This window comes from Phyllobates terribilis, unplaced genomic scaffold (assembly GCF_046119375.1).
Source record: "Phyllobates terribilis strain yellow unplaced genomic scaffold, ASM4611937v1 Scaffold_1__5_contigs__length_1240528914, whole genome shotgun sequence".
NCBI classification, from domain to species: domain Eukaryota; kingdom Metazoa; phylum Chordata; class Amphibia; order Anura; family Dendrobatidae; genus Phyllobates; species Phyllobates terribilis.
This window is the reverse complement of record NW_027362761.1, coordinates 784,324,602-784,349,767: the sequence shown is the minus strand read 5'-3', so window position 1 is coordinate 784,349,767 and position 25,166 is coordinate 784,324,602. Positions and strand designations below refer to the sequence as shown.

At 42.1% G+C, this 25,166-nt stretch overlaps 1 protein-coding gene across 5 annotated transcripts in view; it reads left to right on the top strand.

Annotated features, from left to right (window-relative positions):
- The window catches only part of RASGEF1B (RasGEF domain family member 1B), a 690,877-nt gene extending 667,487 nt beyond the window's left edge, over window positions 1–23,390 (top strand). For 3 of the 5 annotated variants that reach the window (XM_073637008.1, XM_073637007.1, XM_073637010.1), the window contains 13 exons: window positions 6,972–7,154; window positions 8,238–8,360; window positions 10,685–10,822; window positions 13,313–13,525; window positions 13,600–13,674; window positions 13,758–13,853; window positions 13,958–14,060; window positions 14,784–14,863; window positions 15,425–15,520; window positions 19,840–19,935; window positions 20,108–20,231; window positions 20,551–20,623; window positions 21,028–23,390. In XM_073637008.1, the coding sequence (XP_073493109.1) occupies window positions 6,972–7,154; window positions 8,238–8,360; window positions 10,685–10,822; window positions 13,313–13,525; window positions 13,600–13,674; window positions 13,758–13,853; window positions 13,958–14,060; window positions 14,784–14,863; window positions 15,425–15,520; window positions 19,840–19,935; window positions 20,108–20,231; window positions 20,551–20,623; window positions 21,028–21,052 (1,425 nt within the window). In that variant the 3' untranslated portion in view covers window positions 21,053–23,390. Of the gene's footprint in view, window positions 1–3,748; window positions 3,771–6,519; window positions 6,543–6,971; window positions 7,155–8,237; window positions 8,361–10,684; window positions 10,823–13,312; window positions 13,526–13,599; window positions 13,675–13,757; window positions 13,854–13,957; window positions 14,061–14,783; window positions 14,864–15,424; window positions 15,521–19,839; window positions 19,936–20,107; window positions 20,232–20,550; window positions 20,624–21,027 lie in introns of those variants that run through there. The other 2 variants (XM_073637009.1, XM_073637012.1) reach the window with 2 other exon arrangements.
- Window positions 23,391–25,166: the final 1,776 nt, after the last annotated feature.

The following is a 25,166-nucleotide window of genomic DNA, read 5'->3' as shown; positions in this document are numbered from 1 at the left end:
CAGTGCTCTGAATGCTGAGCTCTGTATGACCCCACCCACACCACTGATTGGCTGCTTTCTGTCAATATACAGTCAGTGGTGGGGGGGCAGGTTTACACAGAGCAGTTGACTAGGCAGCAAAAGACACCTTATTGTGATAATCTTCTGCTGATAAAACACTGATTTTATTGAAACCGCAACATGCATCCTAGTAAGTGATAAATCCCTGGAATCAGAGTCTATCCCTATATCATTCTGCTCTCGGATTACATGACAATAAGTTGCTGGCAGATTCCCTATAAGAAACCCTATGGCTGCTGCTGATGTCAGAAACAATGGATTCAGCAGTTTGTGGTTCAGAATACCCAATTCTCTTTTTTTTTTTTTTCCCTCTGACAACTTTAATCAGGAGTAGAGTTGGGAGACTTATGACACTTATAAGGCAAATCCTGTAAAAAAAAAAAAATATATATATATATATAAATAAATAAAAAATAAACGTTACAGTAAATTTTAGTTTCTTTAACATTTTAAAGAACGTTCACAAATCTATTGATATATGGGTTCCAAGTACTAAGACCCCCATTGATCAATAATGTTAGAGCTCTGCCCCTTCTTTTTAATGATCTGTGGGGGTCGAGGTGTGGAGATGAATACCTTTTGACATGTCATAGGTTTTTGCAATGTCAAATACTACTTTAAAGGAGTTGTTCACTTATATGATATTGATGACCTGTCCTTAGGCTTGTAAACGAAAAAGACTGACAGTCGCATCCAAAACAGAAAACTGGTGTGTACAGATGCTTACAAAGAGTAGCCATCTCTATATATAACTAACAAATAAAGTAGCGCTCTGTAACGCTAAGTATGCGAACATGAAATATATGGGGCTTGGTCATCAATATCAGACTAGTGGGAGTCCAACTCTCTGCACCCTCACCGATTAGCTGCTACTAACGCAACTTCTGGATGTAGATGGTGCTCGGGGCTGTGGTGTTCACCTCCGGTCACTATAGAGCTGCCGTGCTAACCTGTTTTTGCTCCATTTGCTGCCATACAATATGGGACCATAACGGCCGATAGAGGCCACGATCACGATTCTGAGTCTGGATGTGTCCGTAGTCGTAATGACTTGTTGGATGCCATCAGTGCAGACTGCTTGTAGATGGGAAATGTAAGGTATCATATTGTGGACAATTTGGCTAAGCTATTTCTCCTGTTCCTTACGTCGGGGATTTGGCCCATAGGGTGTGTTCTGCCAGGATAGCAATGGTGTGTGTAGTAATGAGAGGTCATTATAGGCCAGGTTTTCATTCTGTAGAATCTGGTTACAATGGACACGGTATCTGCTCTGTTTACCCCGGGGCCTTGCTTTTGTAAAGAGCTGTAGGCTCCGCATACATCCTATGTTTGCTGTAGGTTGTATAGACACAGCTGGCAGGAGGTGCACGTTCCAGGTGGTGTATTCGATGGTGAGATATAGCCTGATGTCCTGTTCTTTGTCTATTACCCCATATTTATACCAGATATTTCACATGTTTAGGTGCTAATGTACATGTGAAAAATCTAATGGCTGTGGTAGTTAAAAAAAAATAGAATATTACCGTATTTGGTTTCGAGGCCGGCTCTGCGATTGGCTTCAGCCCTGCAAACAGACTACCGAGACTGAGGCAGTGGCGTACAACCGGAAAAGGGAAGGGATGTAATATACTTAGTTTTTTTTTTTTTTAATAATTACAGCCTCAGCTTATAGCAGACAATTTTCAGAAAGGATGCAATGCCTTTAAATAACGACTTGAGGACAGTCTGAGGAGCAGGAGTCAGGGTTTTGGGTACCTGGGGGGGCCCCTTTTTGTGCTCTGCTGGCGCATATGATCAGAAGCTGTTCAACTCTGCTACCAGCAGCTGACAAACAGTTTTGTAGTGCAGAATAGGGACGTCAATGTTTTATGACCCATCTGTCAGCATGTGCCTAATTAATAAAGAAGTGTCTGTGTGAGACAACTGGCCGCCTCTCACACGCAGCGGGCCCTGTTCAGCCTGCTCTGGTATCTGCAGCAAAAATCTGGTCTAGGTAAAAATCATACACGTGGAGATAGATGACTTCGTATAATCATTACTATTGCAATGGAAGCCAAACCGTGAAATATCTGATTCTTTTTATGGACAAGTCTGCAAAAATCTGCTGTGACCTCAATTTTGCAATACATGGGCTAACTTGTCAAACTGGGCTATAGGATCAAGAAGAAAATGAGCAGGTGCTGACAGTTTACTCCAAATTCACACGATCCAGTTTTCTACCATATAAATCTTGTTTTTAAAAACAAGCTGCAGGTTTCCGCTCCAAATTGGGGCCTTCTTCAGGCTTCCTGAAATTCACTACACCACTCGTAAAATAAACCCGGTTTAATAGGAAACTATTTGCATTTGCTAATTTTTGAAAAAGTGAAAAATCTGTTGGTTCTTGCATTCTTAGATTTTTTATTACGCTTTTTTTTTATTTGAGACAATATAGTCTATCTTTCTACGATGGAATGAATGACGATGCACGTATTGTTAAAGTGGCAGACGCTAGCGTCATCCACAGGGCCACATTAAGGTGTCACATTTGACATGTCTGCTTTTCAGTTATTTTTAGATGCTATTTTTCCAGGCGGAGCGGCGTTTGTAAAAAGCAACCACAAGTACGCACTTGCCATGTTACCAGGTGTCACTGTGTAGTGACCAACACATGGGTTGTTCCAGTAACTGTCATCACTTCTACTGGTGAGATTTACAGTGAATGGTTTTCAGATGCACATTTAGTAAGCGTTTACCTGCTTATTATAAAACCAGAAATTTGCAGTGTATGACCAGATTACGCAGAACTGTACAAACTTTTGGTGATCAAACTTGCAGAATGTAGCATTAGTCTGGAACAGCACAGTGTATGGCATCGTAATCGCAAATGGTACAGTAGATTACATTGCCATACACTATGCAGTCCCAGACTAGTTCTGCAAGCTTGGTCATCAGATTGTCTGAGGAAGGTCGCAAGAAAGAAAACTTTTATGCAAAATCTGATGTGCTGATTGTGAATAAAAAATTACTTGTACAATGCGGTGCTCTGCACACTCTGTTGAACTTGATATATACGGGATTGGGAACCTACTTGCTGCACCTCAAGCCTCTTCTGTCAACCAGGGTACATTGGTTCTGTCAGGGTAGTCAGGATCGTGTCTCCCGTCGGTGGCTCGGGTTAGTCGGGATCGTGTCTCCCGTCGGTGGCTCGGGTTAGTCGGGATCGTGTCTCCCGTCGGTGGCTCGGGTTAGTCGGGATCGCGTCTCCCGTCGGCGGCTCGGGTTAGTCGGGATCGCGTCTCCCGTCGGCGGCTCGGGTTAGTCGGGATCGCGTCTCCCGTCGGCGGCTCGGGTTAGTCGGGATCGCGTCTCCCGTCGGCGGCTCGGGTTAGTCGGGATCGCGTCTCCCGTCGGCGGCTCGGGTTAGTCGGGATCGCGTCTCCCGTCGGCGGCTCGGGTTAGTCGGGATCGCGTCTCCCGTCGGCGGCTCGGGTTAGTCGGGATCGCGTCTCTCTTCGGTATTGATGTCTGTGGACTTGATACTACTATTTCCTCAAACGCTGGCACATCACAATACCTTATCACTGCTACTTATTGGATGCTATTTTTTTTTACTATTTTGTTAGTGTTCGGCAGCCCGGTCCCATTGAGTTGTCAGCTGAGGAATGAGGACGTCTTCTGAGTGCTGTCACAATGACTGGTCCTGTCTAGACAGGAGGTTGTTGGTGGAGGTGAGCAAAAAGCTTACTTCAGCTGAAAAAAATCTCCATTATTTTGTATGTCCTGTTCACGTGTGCTGCGCCTGTAATTCATTTCTTGCCACGTGAATCTACAAGGAACTGCCGGTGCCTATACAGGTGTGATCACTGCTGTTGTGAAACAGAGCAGATTTTTCTAACATGTTCAGGTCCCAGCTTTCCTAACAGGTAGAGAAGGTTAGGAGTCATGCAGAGTGAATGTATACAGACATAAAGTGTATGGCAATTATAATAGGTTGCACAAAGCAGCCACTGCTGGTCCTCTGGATGACCATCCTGCCCTCTGTAGAATAGCAGGCAGATCTGCATTGTCTTTCATTCATTTCCTTGTGTGCCAGTGCTGCCCACGTGGCTTGTGTGTATTTCACAATAGCCAGGAAATTAATTGCAGATAACCCGTGATGGCTGAGAAATGTTCAGACATTTATTGACATAACTTGCTTCTCCAGGTGTGTAGTAATATAATGGAGCCACTGTATGAAGCCGCTGGCCTCATTTTCATCCAGAAGCTTGTGTAGACACAATGGATTTTTATCCAGACTTTCTGCCTTCGGAGGTCTGTGGGAAATGCCGATACCCCCAGTGGGAATTATAATGGCACTTTTCTGATATTTTAGGGAGAATTAGTCTTCCATATGCCCCATTCATTGGTAATCTCTAGTATTTTACTAGAATACTGTGATAAGTGGAATCATCAATCGGGTTCTGCACTTCGATAAGTGGTTTGACCGTGTCAGCTTATATCAACCTGGAGAACGCAGATTGGTTTGACTTGATTATTCCATCTAAAAGCTACTTTAATACCAATCTGCAGACGTATCCTGTCTTCCTACAATAGAGCTGAGAGCCAACAAGCGGCTCCTAATTCTATTACTGAGAGCTAAGCAGTTTAGCTTGTGTTGCATAAGCTTTATGTAAATTCCCCTTGCAGGCAAATGCCGCATCCTATATATTCCCATGGACGGCCGCGTATTCTTGGCCCCTCACTTACTACATTGCTCTCTGAGAGCTCTGAGCGGAGGTGACATTTGCATCCCGAACATTTATGTCTGAGCATGAAACATATAATGTTCACTGACATCGCCTGGGCTCTGATAGCTCCATAGTCACGCAACCGCAGCTGACGGGATGCCTTCAAGTTCATCGAAGGGCTGACCTTACCCGCAGCTGTCACCATGCTATACTGTATATAGGGCACAATTTTGTCTCAGTATAACATTTATTTATTTTCTTTGAAAATAAAACACATTATTTATGGCTAAGACTGGACATCATTTTAACAGATTTGGTAATAATAATTGAGGAAATGCACAATGCAGAGTAAGGCCTTGTTCAGACATCAGGTTTTTTGCTTGGGAGAAAAAACAGACCGAGGTTCATCAGTGATTTTCATTAGACTTTGGTTAGTGTTTAATCAGTTTTTTTTGCATGGTTGAGAAAAGAAAGTTTCTTTACCTTCTCCTATCTATCAGTCAATGAAAAACTGACAGCACATGGCTGGCACGTGGATTTTGTAGCATATGGATGGCGTCTGAGTGCTGTCAGATTGTTTTCACTGACCCATAGACTTGCATTAACGATTTTGATCCAACCCTTGGAACAATATAGAATATGTCACTGCGATTTTGCACGGACCACTCGGTCCAAGGAAAAAAATCTGACCTGTGAACGGCCCCATAGACTGTCACAGGCATGAGTGCTGTCCATGAAAAACACAGATGGCTCTCGTACGTGAAAATCTGATGTGTGAATGAGCCTGAGTGCTGGTTGTTGGGGATCAGGCCTTTCTAGGAGCACTTGTTTCGGACTATCAGGTCGGCAGTCACCCGACAAATTTTGCTTATTCATCAGGTATGATGATTTTTAAGACGGGTTGAAATTCATCGTTATTAGCGGCACATGTTCCTGTGGAACCAGAACATGTGCTGCTCAAGACATGACGTCCTATGGGCACAGAACAATTGTTTTTATGATCACTCTGTGCGCATAGCACTTTGGGTGGCCTGTCTATAAACAGGCCATGAAACGACTGCTGGTTAGCCTGCAAGTAGCCGGCCGCGGTTGACACGTGTAGACCAGCATTATGACAAACTATGCACCAGCATAGTTATTGCTTGAACAATATATGTATTTAGTAAATGAGACATGTCAGGAGTGGTGATAAGTGAAAATGCTCTCTAATGCATGGCTCAGACATGCTGATAAGGAGTTATTGGGATTTTGGGGACTAATGTGTAATGTTTAAACCCGTTTTAATAAGATTATTCTGATAAGCCATCTCACATAAGGAAACAAACAATGGGAATGAGTATCTGTCTCTTTTTGGTTTTGCACTACTAATTGCCAGTCAGACTGCCTACCCTGTTCCCAGCTGTCTTCTGATCGTATGTCCCGTTTCTTATATTTCTAGCTGCACGTCTGGCCATAAAGAAACAGTTGGGCTCATTATATTATGACACGTCTGTGCTGCGCTAAGCTGAGACACGTGCACTATTCAGACCTCGTCTCACAGCTGAGCAGATGTGAAACACTACTTCGTGTTTGCTTTCAATGACCGCAGCCTTCCTCTTATTTTAATGCAAATATTAGATTGTAGGGCTATCAATAAGGGCTGAAGTCCCAGCAGTTCCTCAGTTGTGCGAGATCTGGACTTTGGATCCTTCTGATTGTTTTCTCACTGAGCCATATAATTCCTGACGAGGTCTGAATACCTCTTTTGTTTGGATTTGCTGCCAGAAGCTAGAAGTATGTGAGTAGTGCCTTTTTGTCCCCAGGAATCCAGCTAATAACTTAATAGTCAGTCTCCCCTCCACCATGCTTCATTGTGGCATGCTTTGTTGAGAGATATGCCATACAGATGGAGGAAAGTACTTAACTGCAGGCCATCACTTCACTCCTGGTTCCTGTGATCAGATGTCTGCTTTCTGGCATTGTCCACCATCCAAACTCAGCTTCTTTAAGATAACAGCATCACAAGAGGGGGTGGGGGGCTGCATCTGTTCCTTTAGAAATGAGAACAAGGAGTGCCAAAGGATAGATGCTAATGCATGGTCTGTTTTCTCCATTTTTATGTAGCCTCAGGCTGTTTTTTCCCAGTGTATATTCTAAACTCTTGGGGTTCAAAGAGACCATGGAGTTTCTATATGTTTTATGTCTTTTTATTTATTTTTACAGGAGAGAATGCCACAAACTCCAAGTTTGGTAGCCATGTTTGACAGTGGGACTTTCAACCGGAACTTGTATCAGTCCAAAGAAGAGAGCTATTCTGACCTGTACTACCAAGATAACAACTTGCTGTCGGGTTCCCTCGAAGCCCTCATCCAGCACTTGGTGCCCAGCGTTGATTACTATCCGGATGTAAGTTGAAGCGGCCTCAAAATAAATCTGTTGTCAAGCATGCATTTTCACACCGTGGATGCTGACATTCTTCTTTTCAGCACAGGAAACATGAAGATAGCTTATCTCTGTAACACTTGGACGGGCAGACAGAGTGCATGGCTTTTCCATTCCTACATCACATAAATAAAGCTGCCATACCATCATTTTCATTTAATTGTGAAAGCACTTTATAAAGGTTGAGGGCAACAAAACATCTTTCCAAACTGGTATCTAATATGACCATGGTAACATCTGGTCAAGATGGGTGACAGCCAAACTGCTCTCAAGCTGACGCTCATCTTAGCCAATCGACCATTTGTTCTCGGGACGGGAATGGGAGCAAGTCACCGACAAACCCTTTTGGTTATGGCATGTCGTAGGTGATAACAAAATGATCGGGCATGTTGAAATCCAACATGTGAGACCCTTTTTTCCGATAACATATGCTGTCAGGGGAGAGTCGGAACACCCATATAAATTAGACGGTCAACCAGTCCTGGTGTTGACCAACAGTCATATAAATGTTTGGCCACCTTATCTGTTTAAATTTGCCTACACATTTGATTATTAAGTCGATTATGCGCTCAAGGTGAATCCCAATTCCACCTCCAAAGCAGCAAGAACTAGACAGAATTAGTGGACTTACACGGCCCACATACTGGGCCGTTTCTGTCCGCCACTGAATTTACATGTAGGACTAAAGTCATCTAAAGCCACTGAGATCAGCTAATGTGTATGGGGGCCACCCGATTCCTGATGTTAGGGATAGAAGGATCCAGACTACTGAATTTCAGAGGCTGACCATTGTGTCCTCCCTGGAATTAAGCCACTGCCAAAGGTGCCTGGCAGCAGCTCTCTTATAGAGAAAACAGGAATACTTGACCGAGAAGAGCGGTCCTGTGTACTGTGCATGAGCGACTCTGGAGAGGTGGCTGTCATCCAAGTGATCGATGTGTATGTGGGCCTTTCCATGTAGATTTTGGTACATTTTGTGCATGTTTGTTTTTTGATAAGATTTATACTTCTCTAAACATTCTTCTTGTTTTCTTTTTCCTCCCTCAGAGAACGTACATCTTCACCTTCCTCCTCAGTTCTCGCCTTTTCATTCATCCTTTTGAATTAATGGCTAAAGTCTGTCATGTTTGTGTCGAGCAACAAAGGCTAAATGAACCAGGAACTGATAAGGTAAGAGATGACTCCAGGGTCTCAGACTGCTTAAACAATAGCTAATTGTCATTTATTTTAGTACTTGGCATCCATGGAGAGTCACAAAGATTGATGGTTTGGGTAGTCGGGGAAACCGAGCCACTGTCAGAAGCTTCTGGAAGTAGTTTGTCCCCCTCTCATGTATTTAATAAGTATATTGATGTAAGGGAATATATCTGCCTGGCTGAGCAATGAGTTCATGCAGGTTTTGTCTACAGGATCCAAGTTGAACCCGGCTGAGGAGGGTATTGATCTTTTCCATATTTTAGATGGTCGGGTTTTGGGGGCTTTTGGAAGCTACTTGTTCCAGAGTCTTACAAGCAATGCTTCCTGAGATAAAAGTATGCAAAAGATTTCTCTTCCCAGAAGGAAGACATATATAATATACCCTCTGGACTGGAGTGATGGGGTTTGTTTCACGGTAAATAATAATTATTTTTTAAGCATTAATTAAAAATTATAAGCACACAGGCATCCTCTCCTTTATAGCACCCCCCCAGAACCAGCACAGATCGCTCCGTGGTTCTTCACCTCCTAAAGTGGCTTTACACGGTTTGCAAGTCACAGCACACATCTGTTGATGTGTGACACCCCAGGGGTCTGGTTGCCACAGTGATAGAGATGTTATGTCTGAGAGCAGGTGGGAGGTCCTTTGGTCAGGAATCCTATGCATGCGACACCTCCTGCCCAGTCTTGGGAGGGGAAGAACTTCCCCTATATAAACCCGGGGCTGAAGCAGGGTTAGGAGTCCAGGAGAGTAGAGACAAGAAACAGTCATAGGAAGAAACAGCTGGAGCTCAGTGGGAGCAATACTACTACGAGTCAGGGGCTGGCAGCTGCAGAACTCGCCCTGACAGAGAAGCTTTCTTACCGGACCCGGCGTCCGAGGCTGTGGGGACTAACTCTTACCCAGCAGCAGAAGCCGACCGGCAGGGGATTTCAGGCCCAGAAACCCGAAGGCACAGTCACACGTGTGGGACCAGCACCGCCATCGTGGAGCGGAAGCCAATAGAAGGCCCCGAGTCACCGGCCATACGGGTGAGCACCACACGGTACACTCAGGGACGTGGGCTACTTATATCCGCTTCTAGCAAGGTAGCCAGAAGAGTACAGTCAGTTTGGGAGGCCTACAACTCCGCCTGGCCAGGGGAGATCCCATCTGCTCAAGGACTGACCAGGCCCCGTTCGCTAGCAAGTACTCCGGGAGGGTCTATCGTTGTTACCAGTAAAGACCCTGAATTACACCGCACCGTCTCTGAGTGGTTCCTGCTACCCCCTTCTTCCACGTCGGCTGCCCTGAGGCCATACCCCTCCCGTTGGGGGTTATACTATCACGCTGCACAATTCTACACCGGCCTCAGCGGTCTGCCCTGCAGCGGCAGCTCCATAGCTGCAAATCAACGGGTGGCGTAGTCGACACTCAAATAACATCTATCAAGACTGCCACACACTGAGTTCGACTCCCTGGGCACGGACCGGGTCCCCGCCACTCGGAGACTACAACCCTCATCTGATTCGGTTCCGGGTAAGCCCCCCGTGCGCGAGACGCTGCGCGACATAGCAGGCCCAGGGGCGCGTCAGATGCGCTCTTCTAGTCACCTGACTGCTACAGCCAAACACAGGCTGCAGCGGTGCTGTGATTATGAACAGGCAAGCATTGCATCCAGAGACAGAGCAGCCTGTGTTGGCTCAGGAGGTGGGGTAGACACAGGAAGGTGAGCATTCCTCTGTTCATTATTCTTAATCAATCCATGCCTGAAAAACAATATTTTCCTGTCTGACAATCAATTTAATCTAAGTTCTATATCAACACTTATAAACTGAGGGCAAAAAGATGTGAAAATACGTGGGGAAAAATTATATACTTTATTGAATTTCAACATCTAGGAGTGTGTGTGTGTATATATATATATATATATATATATATATATATATATATATATATATATATATATATATATATATATATATATATATATATATATATATATATATATATAATTATAATATATGTTATCCTTCCATGAAAGGACCACACGCCACCACCATTAGTTACATGTCCATTGTGTCAGCAGACTGTCGTTACATACCCAGTGTCGCTTCATTGTTGCCTTTTTTTGTATACTTGAATTCTATATGGGCTTTTGTATCATTATTTAATTGTTGTCTGCAACGATACTGTAAGCTACCATTGTCTTTTAGCTGACACACAATGTTATGGAGAAGCTCTGATTCTTTGTACATGTATGTGCCATGGATGACTTGTGTAGATTATTATAACGTGCATATATGGCACTCCACAGACTCGCATGAAGAAGATTGCTCCCAAAATCCTTCAGCTGCTGACAGAGTGGACCGAGACCTTCCCTTATGATTTCCGAGATGAGAGGATGATGAGAAACCTTAAGGACACAGCCCACCGCATCACGCATGGAGATGAGGTATGTACCCAGTTTTTGTTTTTTTTTAAACTGATAAATCCTCACTAGAGCTATGCTGTATTAAGCAGCCGTACAATCACATTGGCTTGGCAAGATCACTTTCAACATTTTTATAGAGGCAAGTCAGTAAGTGTATCACTGCACAGGGCTGAGAGCAGTATATAATGCCTGACTCACAACAGACAGCTCAACTGAATTCAGAGACCTCCATAACCTTGCTTCTGTCATGCTGAGCTGCCTCATCACATGAATTCCTTGCCGCTTAGGAAAACTCTGCTGTGCATTTCCCTTTTTAAACTATTTTTAACTTCTAGAGACTAAAAACCCAAATAACCAATGCCTGTCATATATGGTTTCCTTTTGGAAAAAGATTAAAATGCACCCACTGTGTGACCTGATGTATACTGGGGAATATTTTTCATAAAACTATAACAATTCAGGTCATGATTTTGAAGAGTATCTTTCATATATGTGAAATATGCATTCACAAATAATGTTCACTTTACTTTTGTGTTAACCAGGAAAAGTCCTAACGTACTTGCTAAATGTGTCCAAATGATTACCGTATATTAGCCTAGGCTTTTTGGCCTCTGTCTTCCTGGTATACATCAGCGTGTGTGTATATATTTTTGTATGTATACATACAGTACAGACCAAAAGTTTGGACACACCTTCTCATTTAAAGATTTTTCTGTATTTTCATGACTATGCAAATTGTACATTCACACTGAAGGCATCAAAACTATGACTTAACACATGTGGAATTATATACTTAACAAAAAAGTGTGAAACAATGAAAATAAGTCTTATATTCTAGGTTCTTCAAAGTAGCCACCTTTTGCTTTGATGACTGCTTTGCACACTCTTGGCATTCTCTTGATGAGCTTCAAGAGGTAGTCACCGGAAATGGTTTTCATTTCACAGGTGTGCCCTGTCAGGTTTAATAAGTGGGATTTCTTGCCTTATAAATGGGGTTGGGACCATCAGTTGTGTTGTACAGAAGTCAGGTGGATACACAGCTGATAGTCCCACTGAATAGACTGTTAGAATTTGTATTATGGCAAGAAAAAAGCAGCCTAATATAGGCTGGCATTGATATAAATTCATTTATGGATGTCACTGGGGTCAAACATGCTTCTGAACTGCTGGGGTATAAGACATTGCCACTCTTTATAGACTGTATGCAGGCGGAAATAATAAATGACTGCGTCAGTGCTACTCACCAGCACTTAATGAATAAACCGTTTCCCTGCCATGTGTTGTCTTTGCTATGGGTATAATAAATAGATAGGGATGATGTAATATAGGAATACTGCATTCAGCGTGGTAGGAGGGTATTGTACTGATTAGTGCATTGGACAAAAAACTAGAAGATTACTTAGCAAGTGGCCAATTATCTGCCAAGTGCACAGCAGGCATCACCCAGCAGTGCCTTCTTTACAATGTGGGCCCAGCTTAGTGAATACTTACCCATTACTGCTATTAGAAAGTAATTCCTTCATATAATTCATTGAATTTGGTATGAATGGTCCTATTTTTTGCACAAAAAACTCTTGTGAAAACAGTCTTTTTTTTTGGGGGGGGGGGGGGGGGAGAGCTCACCCTGTGATCGCTGCACTGTGCAGTCTATCCTTGTGGGATCAAATGGCATTAAAACCATTTTGTGCTGATAAATACTTACTGGAAAAGGTTCTTTTATTTTCAAGAATGCATTGATTGTTTCTGAGCGGGCAAGCAAGCCACAAAACAGGTAGACGGCTCACTGTGGATCAATCAGGGTTCAAAGAACTGAGGTTTCTGAGCTGAGACTAACAGTGCCAGGACTATAACAAAATAACTTCTGCATGATTCATTAGCGGGCATCAGTGGTGAGGGTGTTTATTATAATAAGATCTAGCTGGCACAGAGGCACATCAACTGCTAACAGATCTGTAAAGGATAATTGTCACCAGACTGTCACTACAATCATTGTATATCGATCAATCTACTTGTTTAACCCATCAGTCTGACTCTTTGTTCTATTCTGTCTTCTATCAGGAATGCTTTACTGTTGAAAGAAAAGCAGATTATTCTACAAAAGACTAAATTCCTTTAAAGGGAATCAGGCTTTTGCTATGTAATCTGAGACCACTATAATGTAGAAGCAAAGATGTTTTGCTAGCTGTTTCAATACAATCAGCGTTTTATCAGCAGGTGATTATCACTACAGGACAACTGGCCTTGTGGATCCTAGTCCAATCATGCCCCCAGCACTCATTAGCAGATCTGTCACTGTACATTGAGCACCACTGACAGCTTTCTATCATAACTGCCACACCCAGTAAACTAAGTGATACATCACTGGAATCAGTCTCTTCCCCTACATCATGCTGCTGATAGATTCCCTTTAAGAGGAAGACATAATTGGGACGAATGTCTATTAGTTTACTCTGATTTTACATTAGGTGTGTTGTTTTTTTTTTTTTTTTTTTTTTTTTTTTTCTCTCCTAGATGTACAGGAAAAATGTTCAACAGATAATACAAAATCTTATTCGGAAGCTAGCAGCATTGAGTCAGTATGAAGAACTGATTGCAAAAATCAACGCCCAAAGCGCCGATCGCATGGCTGTCTTGAAGAGCAAGCCCCAGTCCATACAGAGGGACATCATCAGTATCTGCAGTGACCCCTATACATTAGCTCAGCAGCTGACCCACATAGAGCTGGTGAGTAATGGGTGCATGTGATGGCATGCTGACGGGTTGTATTCCTCTGATTTACATTGCTGCTTGTGTTACAGGAGAGACTAAGCTATATCGGACCAGAAGAATTTGTGCAAGCTTTTGTTCAGAAGGACCCATTAGATAGAAATGAGGTAATGCATCCATCCATCCATCCAATTAGATGTATTTCTACTTTGACGACAAAACTGATAATAAATGGTTTACTTATTCATAGAACTGTTTCAGTGACCGAAAAAAGCCTCGTAATTTAGAAGCTTATGTGGAATGGTTCAACCGGCTCAGTTACCTTGTGGCCACAGAGATCTGCATGGTAAGTGCCCAGCTGCATTGCTATATAATAATAATAATAATAATATTGACTGCCTTCCTTTTACATCGAGTGTACAGAACTAATTGGACTTTCTTTCTCTGTAGCCTGTTAAAAAGAAACACAGAGCCCGAATGATTGAGTTCTTCATTGATGTAGCTCGGGAGTGTTTCAACATCGGAAATTTTAACTCTTTAATGGCAATAATTTGTAAGTATATCAGTTGGTAAATATGAAACGCTCAAACATTTCCTTTTCTGTTTATATATGTTTTGTCAGAAAACACAGAATTTCTTGTGGAATATGAAACTAGACATTATATCAATGTACCAAGAATCTTCCTTTTGGCTTATTAAGTTCCTTGGTGTGCACATGTTCGGTCCTTTGAGCCTCTTTTAACTGTTTCACATTTGGAAAAGACGCAAAGTGGGTAAAATAAGTTACCAGACCGTTCTGCAGGCGACTTGCACTTAGAAGCTCCTCACTATTTCATGCAAAACCGGTAAAAAAGGAAAAATGACAACAACAAATTCACAGTAAAAACGACCAGAGAAGCACCAAAAAAAACACTTCAGGAAAAGCAATGCCAGCGTTTTCTTGAAGTATCTTCTGCTTAAGCTCCGCGGGTATACTGGCGTCTAAAAGACATGGTGGTAATGGGGGAAACCAGCAGAATTCTGAACTTGATATTAGATGTTCCGACACAAGCTAGCCTACAATCCAAAGTTGGTGCAAGACATTTGGTATTTAGTAGGATACCCAACATTTGTGGAACACCTTTTGGAGTCTATTTGAAGCTTACTTTATAGGAGTGAAATGTAGCTACAGTATTATATGCAAACACTAGTTAGTATATTGCTCTATTGAGTAAAGATGCAATGCATGGCCTATATAGTGTGTACATACACTGTATATGTTTTCTGTTTTGTACAGCTGGAATGAACATGAGTCCCGTTTCTCGCCTCAAGAAAACATGGGCAAAAGTGAAGACTGCCAAGTTTGATATTCTGGAGGTATGAAGTGCTTGTGTGATTGCTTTCATGGTAGTAAGATTGTGTAGAACACATGAATGCTGTTTTTGTTATTGAGTCTCTTCCTGTTTTACTCATTGGGCCACTGAAATACAATCAGACGGATTTCCGACACCCTGCACCCCCAAAAATCAGCTCGTATCCGTTTCAAAGAGAATAGGAGGTGATCTGCAGTGGGTGCTACACATTGAATGTAGTTGTTTTGTACCGCTTTGTTCTTTGTTTATGTCCGCCCACCAGAGCTAATAGCAGCTGATCATGGGTGTGCCAGTTGTCGGACCCTCACTAACCTGATATTGGTTACCTATTCTCAGGATAGGTCATCAATATTAGATGACTGGACAATCCCTGTAATATGTTATGCCTTGATAAACTTGAATATTTTCAGTATTGAAGTTACCAACACAAAAGTACATTTCCAATATCTAAATCTTTAGAGGAAAATGTAGTCATTCAATATGAAGTTATAGATCTCCTAGTAACTGCCATAGACTTGGTGATCACCATTTTAATCTAGATTCCTTTTTTTGTGTCCCTTTACAGCATCAAATGGATCCTTCGAGCAATTTTTACAACTACAGGACAGCTCTGCGAGGGGCAGCTCAAAGGTCCCTAACTGCCCACAGTAACAGAGAAAAGGTATGTTGTCCAAAATGCTGAGAAGATGGCGCTACGGTCTGTTGTGTGGATGTATGGCCGAGCCATAGAAGGGTGTGATCACACTATGTCCTTTACTTTTGTATTACAAGAAGAGGGAAGTAACATGCCAAATCTGATAACTGATCTGTAAATGATTAAACCAGGGATGATGTACGTTTTGACGTCATTGACCAACCAGCCAAATCCATTGCAAACTAAAACGCTTGACCTGACTACAAATACGTATGGGATCATTAGCCAAGCATCTGCTTGCTTAAATAATCTTGGTTTTGAAACCTACATTATTCCAATGCAGTAATGAAGCATGGCAGTTATGTTACAGGGATTTTACTGCATCTTTCTCTAATTTAGGCCCCACAATTGTGGCGATATAATTAGAAAGTTCAGATGGATGAGTGTATGTAACCTCTCCATCATTTCCTGTGTGCTTCTTGAATTCAATAAGGCTACGTGCCCACGATGCGGAAATGAAGCAGAAAATTTCTGCAGCGATTCTGTATGGTATTGGCAGTCAAAAACGCTTGCGGATTTTACACGCGTTTTTGCAGCGTTTTTACATGCGGATTTGACTTGCATTTTTCAAGTCCATTGGGACCTCAAATCCGCATGCAGAAACGCACAAATAATAGACATGCTGCGGATTTTTCCGCAAGGAAAATCCGCTGCGGAAAAATCCGCAGCATGGGCACAGAACATGCAGATTTTCATGGGGCACGGATTACCAAGCGTATTTAAAGCGTTTCTGCTGCGGAAATTCCGCATCAAAAACTCTTGAAAAATGCATAGTGGGCACACAGCCTAAGTGTAATATTGTGCTTGTATTGATGATAATAGTAAGAGTCTTCTTAAGTTAGTCTCTTGACAAAATTATTTGTCTTTTATTCTGTTTGCTTGCCCTTTCTTAAATGGTCATTTATTCATATGATTATAAAACATGCTTGTTTAGATATGTTGTTCCAAGTATTCAAGCTAAATTAAAGGTTATGTGCACCACTTTAATTACTTATAATATCGTGCCCATTATTTACTTACTGGGAAGTGGCTAGGGTGGTTGAGTAAAGGGGCATCTTCACAGCAAGGTAATTGTGACCGAGTGTTGTTAAACAAAGGAATATGTGATCTCAGAGACGAGAGAAAAGTGGCACTCACCATTAGCGGTAAAAAACAGTCCTTTATTCCGACATAACCGTCTGGAGAGGCGGTAGGCAGGGGGTGTGCGGAGAATTGGACCAGATCCTACGGTGAAGCACCACCGATTGTAGCTGCTGGTGGCTATTAGTTCTGATAAGAGGTCAGCCGATACTAATGATATACCGGACTGGTGCCTACATAGCTTCACTTTCACAGTCATTAAACAAAGGAATGCTCGTTCGTCGGGTGAAATGAACTTTTGTGTAGCTCACAAGATCACTGTTCTCAGCAGTGCATCGTCTTATGTAAACAGGACTCTCACTGCCCAGAACTAACTGATCTAGTGTAGAATGATCATTTGCTTTGATCTGCATTTGACGTGCCCCCTAGGGCCGTGCAGTACTCGGCGCCGGGTCGGTCGGTTCTTTTAGGATAGTCACTGTGGCGTGACCCGGTCCGTGGCCCCGGGCGGTCAATAACAGAGGGGAATAAAGTTTTGGGGATGAAGTTTTGTGACGCCACCTGTGGTATGCGGCTATAGGTGGCCGCCGCAGCTGTTCAGTTCCACTGGGGATGTTGGTGACGCAGCAGAGATGGTTCTGCTCTCCACGGGTAGAGCTACGCCCCAGGGCAGTTAAAGAGATGAACTATGATATTGGTGTTGTACTGCAAGGCAGGTGACGCAGCAATTAAGTCAAGGACACAGTGGGGTGCAGTCTTCAAGTTTTTACTCACAGTACTTATGATGATCCAGGTTACAACTGCCAGCACGTTATAACAGCCCACCGAGTCCTGTGTCCTCCGGGGAAGTGATCCAGCCAACTCTCAGATAACTTGGGTGCACTTGATCGGGACCCCCTTCTTGTGTACCTTTCCCGGGTCGTCTCTCTCTGCGCTGGCTCTCGCCCTCCTGCCCTGCGCCTCACACACAGTGTCCCGAGCCCTAGCCACGGGCCTTGTCAGGCGATGTCCTCTCTGTCCCCTTGGTCCTATATTGCCACCTTTTCAGCGAGTGTGTGTGTGTGTGTGTGGGGGGGTTTTGGCTATGGCACTTAGAAATACCGCAGCCTCCGTTTTGCTAGCTGAGTCTTGCAGTCCTCCACTAGTCTGAGGCTGGTCCCCTACTGCGACCTAATCCCTTCTCCTGACTGCGGTCGGCGTGAATTCGGGCGCACGAGTGGACTCCACACTTCCCGTGCCCCTAGGATCCCTTCTCTGTCTCTGGAGCCTTTCTCTGACTCCCTCGCTCCTCTTTTTCTCTCTCCTACTGGGCCCCTCTGACTGGGCCCTCACTCTGTCTGGACCCTACTCCTCAACGGTCCTCACTCACTGGGCCTTTCTAGATGTTTCTACCTGTCTTTTTATACTGTCTGTCATGTGACCCACTTCACTAACTGTCACTCTACGTGGTCCCCTCTACCTTCAATCCTCCCTTGTGTGCTCCCGTAAACTACTTCCTCCACCCACCTCCTCTATTTAGTTCCCTCCTTGGGACAGGGACTGTGCTCTCCCTCAGGAGCAATCTCACCCTTCCCTTCTGGAGTTATGTGGTGTTGGATGTGGGTCCCGGGTACCACACCTCTGGCTGAGATGCAGTACCTCTGTGGCCACTGGACCCGCAAGGGCGCCACACATGTGTAAAAGTTTGCGGCTCAGCGGTCGTATCGTGCCACTGGTCAGTGCATGTAAAAGGACCTTTAGAGTTGTCATGCTTCCCAGTTTTAGGGTTTGCTGTGGTGTTAGTAATCACTCCCCAATGTAATCCTCATAAGCCCTGCACAGATTGGAATTGGCATGAAAACCTTGTCTAAAGTTGTAACTGTTATTCCTAAGCCAAGTACCCCCTACTGAAAAAAAGTTACGTCAAAGTACCCTAAAGGCTGTGATCATGTAATATGCTGCGCATTAACCTCTCAGTGTGAGAGAGCACACGTGCCCTCCGGGTACATGTACCACAGTTTGAGAACCTAGGTTGTAGAACAACTGAATTTTAGCAGTTACTATATGGGGTAATACCTAATTCAGGTATGTAGTAAGTGTGGCCCATATAACATGCCACTGATGGAGTAGGCCCCAGCTCCCAGCATATTTTATGCTGACATACTAACGAACACATTAAGCTGGCAACTCTTTTTTCCTTATAAATATAGTATCCTCCTTTTACCAAATGGGTTTTATAATTACAAAAATGCTGTGTCCATTCACTTCTCTCCTGGAGTTTGGAGATCAGCCAAGTACCTTGCTATCCCTCATCCATTTAGGAAGGGGCTGCTCACTGGTGTCTTGCTGACCTTGTTCTTACACTTAATGTTTAGCGTGCACATGGATGGTGTGAGATGGTGTGATCCAAGGATCTGTTACACAATATCCTATTGTAATGGGTTGCTCATTTCTATCTATTCTTTCAATCTGGGATTTTTTGTTGGATGTGAAAAGGATCCTATGGGTTTTAACAGTCAGGCGAACTAGAAAAAAATGGGGAAAGTTAGGGCCGATCTTTTAGGTCTCTATACATGCCTAGAAAGTGTAAGCTGGCTGTATGAGCTTGAAATGTGGTATTTTTAGGTAACTTTAATTTACTAAGCTGAAATTCAATTATAACTGTAGATTAGTTTTATGTCTTTTAAAACTGTTGTCCCTTTTCTCCTTTTTACCTCTCAAGCTGTCCCGAGGGGCAGGCCAGTCACCCTCTGACTTCTGGCTGCTAGGCCTATTGTCCAAAACGTGTGCTTCATCCGGTGGTCTTATGACCACTCTTCCTTTTCATTTTCTTCACATCGCAGCCTTGGGGGGAAATGCCTGTTTCAACGGTTCCCTCTCACTCCCCACCCCAGTTTTTGCTCTCTCTTCCTCCTCGTAAAGGAAAGGAACGCTATAAAGGAGTGTCAAAGACAAGGTAGAACAATGTATATGCCAATGTTTTGTTGATAGGGCAGTGATGTGAAGGCACCATACCAGAGCGATACACAGGCAGCACTACCGGGATCACATGGCGGCTTATAGAACCTATTTGGAAAGTTGCTAGTACTGCCCCTGAGGAACAACTGTACTGTTTGCTCAGGAGAAAGTTGTACCAAATGAGGATTCAACATTTGTTAATCCTCAGAATTGGATGAAATGAAGAAATGTTTTATTATTCTATAATTATTTTATATTTTTCTCTGTAGATTGTTATCCCCTTCTGCAGTTTGCTGATTAAAGACATTTATTTCCTGAACGAGGGCTGCACCAGTCGCCTCCCCAATGGTCATGTCAATTTCGAGGTATATACCCAAGATTTTGTGTAGGCCCCTATCTATAGGAAGTGGCTGCGATGTGTAACATTCCTATGTTATATGAATGGTTCCTCTGAACATGCCAGTTTGTTACATTATGGACTTGAGCACTTTGATCATAGATGGAGAATAATGCTTGTCATGTTTTCTTATTCTTCAGAAATTCTGGGAGCTGGCAAAGCAAGTTAGTGAATTTACGGCTTGGAAGCAAGTTGAGTGCCCTTTTGAAAAGGATCGAAAAATTCTGCATTATGTCCTGACTGCTCCTATATTCAGTGAAGATGGTATGTGTTTTTGGCAACATTGACTACAGCAATCTGTAAAGCTTATTTTACTGAATAATACTATTTGGTATTCTACAAATAATAGCCCTAGCCTTCTAATATGCGGTTGTGTCTTTTATGTTTCTTCTTTATTAAGTACCTATAATCCATATCAAGTCTTACCGTTAAATCTAGATTAATTTAAGTCTTCTGATATGCTTCTGAGAGACGTGCTGTAGTAGCTAGACTTCAATCTATTTCAGGATTGTCCATTTTAGCTTATATTTAGTATAGTATGAGGTATATGTAGAATTAATTGCTTCTTTTTCCCTTTCGCCAGGTCTTTATCTGGCTTCATATGAGAACGAGAGTCCTGAGAATCACATTGAAAAAGACAGATGGAAAACTCTAAGGTGTGTTTTACAGGCCGCAACATGCATCAATCATGGGTGCATTCCTGCGCCTCTGGACACTTGTATTCCAAAAATATGTGCCCATTTCAATGACCAAATACTGACTACAGTTGTGTTCTTAATTGTTATTTATCTTTAAATTATTCACTTTTTTATGTGTTTATAATCATTTAAACTTTTATATTTTTCTGTTTTATTTACTGAGATTCTCAGTTTTTAGTGTTTTTGTTATGCTCCATTTCTATTCTAATTAATGAGCATATCATTTGTATATTGTGGGTCTTTTCGACTCATCTATGTACTGTTTAATTAACTAATCTATATGTATGTATGCATTTATATTTTTTTTAACTTCTATTTACAATCTTTTATTTCTTTTTTTTTTTTTTTTTTTTTTTTTCCAGGTCAGCAATTTTGGGCAGAGTCTAAAGTATGAAGTTGCTGCCATGAAATGACCATTATTTCTGGCCACATTCTGCACTGTGGGATTTGAACGATGGGTGCATTGCAAGCAGCTGAGGCTTTCCGGCGGAGCAGACTTGAATCGAGACCGCTCGAGGGCAGGCAGATTACATGAATCACAACTGGCTTGTCTGCCTAGCCTGCTTAGGACAAAACAATCACTTGATGTTTCACAGTCACCCCCCTAATACCGACTTTTATTTTTTCAGTCGCATATAGATTCCTTACTGGGTTCTAACATCCTGCTTCTCAATCCTACCCAGCTGTTTCTCCTGCATTACAAAGTAACACAGTGCTGTAATATGACTGACAACCACTCGCTGGCCGGGGGTCTGAACCCATTAATGCTGAGCAGTTAATTTGTGGTCTAAAGCTTTAGTTTACTGCTGGATGGTAAACTCAACAGTGGGACTCATCGGACATTTATTACTATTAATTTTGGAAGTAATATGTTATAGTCCAGAGCTAAAGCCTATTAACTATAGGCTACAGCGTAACACAGTATATGTGTATATAGACCAGAGCGGTTTACAGTATTTTTCCTTGTTTTTGTGATTTGCTTGTATATTCTTTACCTAAGATCATGGAACTTTCTTATTTATTGCAGCAAGGTCTGTACAGAACATTTTGGTACAGAGCAAGTTGTGCACTGAGTGTATATTGGGACAAAGCTATTTTTCCCCCAACATTCCTTCCTCTTTGTATTTAATGCATTTTTATACGTGAGCTTTTTACCACTTTTCCATTTTGTCCTACAAACATCACCGCTTCAGACATCAGCATTTTTTTTCCCAAGAGACTACATAGAGTCACTGGAATTTTGGGAGATACTTATGCATGTTTTCTTGAATATCTGGCCTGAAACGCATCGCAACCGACTCGATGCTTAACTGCTGTGAAGAGACGTTTGTAGTTTCTGGTAAAGTCTATTTTGCTATGGACTGAAGAGTTACTGTAGTGTTATAAATAATATTAATGCAGGTTTGTATATACAGATGATCATGTCTGTTTGCTAGTCTTCCTCTATTGATGTGATGGTCCCGTGACAAGGACAAACAGACCTTTTTACCTCATGTATCTCTCCTTGCAATGTGCAGAAGCATCATGACAGTGGAGTCCTTGGTGAATACTTTTTTTTTTTTTTTTCTCCAGTGTGATGGATAGGTTACTTTGTGCATGTACTGTATAGGAATGCTAACAACGGTGAACTAGACAATGGTAATAAATGTGGTAATATACACGCTAGATTGCAAGGGGGGTAAAAGTGATTGTGTTTTGGGATTGTAATAAGGCCAGGGGTTAATGCATTCAGCTCCAAATATATCTTGACTTGTCTCAGCTGAGGAAGAAGAGTTTACAGCTGCGCCTTATGAGACAAGACATACGAGGGGGGATCCGTAATGAATTCAGCTGTGACTATAAATAATAAAGCTCATTTCACAGGGAAATAATTTACCGTTTCATTGAGAAATGAAGCTTATCCAAGTACAGGCAGATGAATAGGTGGCTAATGTAGCCATAGGGTTAAAACAAAGCTTCAGCTGGGCTCATATACTGCAGCAGAGGTATACAGAAAAAAATGTATGTATGTAAAGTGGCATGTCATAGCTTGGCGAGGTACGTCAGGAAAATTCCAGATGTATACATCCAATTGATGTCTCAGACATGTAGAAGTCCTGCACTCCGTTGGTTTATACGTTTTCCCATAGATCAGTATAATATCCCATTGTTAGGAAGTGACTGATATTTCTTAGCCGTTTGTTAGAATTTGCATAATCAATTTTAAAGACATTTCCCGCTGCTGGGAAATGAATATTCTGACAAGCAGCTGCTGAGACGAGACATCGGGCACCTCCTTCATACTTTGCATGAATACATTTAGCGGATCCCTAGTGTAGGGTCACGTCTGTGCACTCGAATGAAGCACAGTGGGCGTTCATTTCCTTGCATCCGTATTTCCATCTTGGGGGCACAGGTTCTACATGTAGGGAGTCTTGCAGGCAATATGGCATATCATCATCAGCGGCCATTCTTACTCAATATGCTCCTTATGAGAGGTATGTGCAGAGAGATGATGTATTCTCTAAAGTGGAGATGAAGGTATGACTTCTCAAAAGAAGATGCAGATCAATCGGATCTGAAAGCGAAATACATACAATATTGCAGAACACAAAAAAGAAAAAGGTATCTATATAAATGGGTCTTGCACACTGAATAACTATTAATATAGTTTATTAGGTGAATCAGTACAAATATTCCATGTGGCAAAAAATGCATTAAAAACAATAAAAAAAAAAATGCATAACCTCACGAAGCTAAATACAAGACCTAACAAAACACTAAGATAAGTGTTGGGGGTCAAAATATTCCCTATCTCATCATAAAAAAAAAGGGCAAATGAACTGGTATAGAAAATACAACATATACAAAAAAAAATTGTGCGATGTATGCAGATCCAAGTAAACCAAATGAAGTATACCAATAAATTAATATAGCAATAAATACATAAATGCAAATTAAAATTGCAAAATATTGCGAGGAAGTCACATTTTTGACGATACATGAGTTACCTCATATCCCCTTATTCTCCTTTGGCAGTCCTTTGTTGTTTTTTTTGTAGTATTCACTTTGGAAATATTTATAATTATTTTTATATGTATTGTTATTTTATTTATTGGTATACTTCTAGGGTATTTTCTATGCTAACGAATTTGCCATCGTATATGATGAGATGGGGGGGTATTTTTGAACCCAACACTTATGGTGTTTTGTTAAAGGGTTATTCCCATCTCCAAGATCATATATCCCAATATGTAGTAGGTGTAATAATATTAGCATATGCCTCTAATTAGAAATGTAGTATAGTTCTTCTGATGAGCTATGTCGCTTACCTCATGTAGGGCATTGCAGTAGCTTAGATATCCATGGTTACAGCCACTGATATAGTGACTATTAGTCAGTTCGCTGTTAGTGATCATAACCATCGGGTACTCGCAAAGTAGTTTCGGAGTGCTTGGCATTTCAGTTTCAGCCACCGCGGCTGCATGTATCGTGGCTGTTACACAGCTGTGACACGTATAGGGATTGCCTGTGTTACAGCCGCGACACATGCAGCCTCATCAGCTGAAACTGAAAGGTCGAGCATGCCGAAACTACTCGGCGAGTACCTGATCGTGCTCGTTTAAAGGGTTAAACGAGCACGCTCACTCATCACTAGTATATATCAAACGATCAGTATAATGACAACCTACTTCATGCAAACAAAAGTAAAACCTTAGATGCCTGAGGTTTTGTCTTCCATAGGGGTAACCATAGAATTAATAATGTCAGTACAATTATTTTTTTCTTTTGTATGGCATCAGTATGATTTATGTAGAATGAATCTGTGCACTTGCCTAATAAATTCTGCACTTTTTAGGGAGTAGATAGAATCCAGGCAACTGGTAAGTATGTCATGCAAAATATGGAGAGGCATAGGGGGCAAGCCATCTATCCGCTCCTTATTTAACAAATCAGAAGGCAGTATAGTGGGTACAACTTGTGCCCTCTGGCTCTGCATAATTGGGGCATCTGTAGGAAAGCGTACTCCTTATCAATTGACAAGTTCCCTTTAAATCCTTTTAGCAATATGAGGTTGTGACCATATTGTGAAAAAAGTAAAAAATTACATAACATATCTTATCAGTACCAATAAAATGTATGGTAGTTGAATTGTGACCACACCAGGTAAAACCGAGGAAACATTCCCCATCAGATAACGATGTAATACATACCCTACAGCAGGTACTATAGCAAAGGAGCGTTCCATAAATCTGGAAAGCAGGCCTCTAGTTCAGAGACCGAAATGTGTGTATGTGTATAGAATTGTAGTGGATTTTGACTTGCTTATAAATTGTATTTAAAATTTATGTAGTTGATGCAAACTGTAAATAAAAGTGAACCACATTGTGTATAAGGACTGTTTCCTTTTTGGGGGGATGGATGTTGGCTTACCATGTGTATATGTGAGAGACATTGTAGCATTGATGTGCTCTTGACTTTGTATCTGCATGGTATAGATTGGAAAAAAAATGGTGCCATC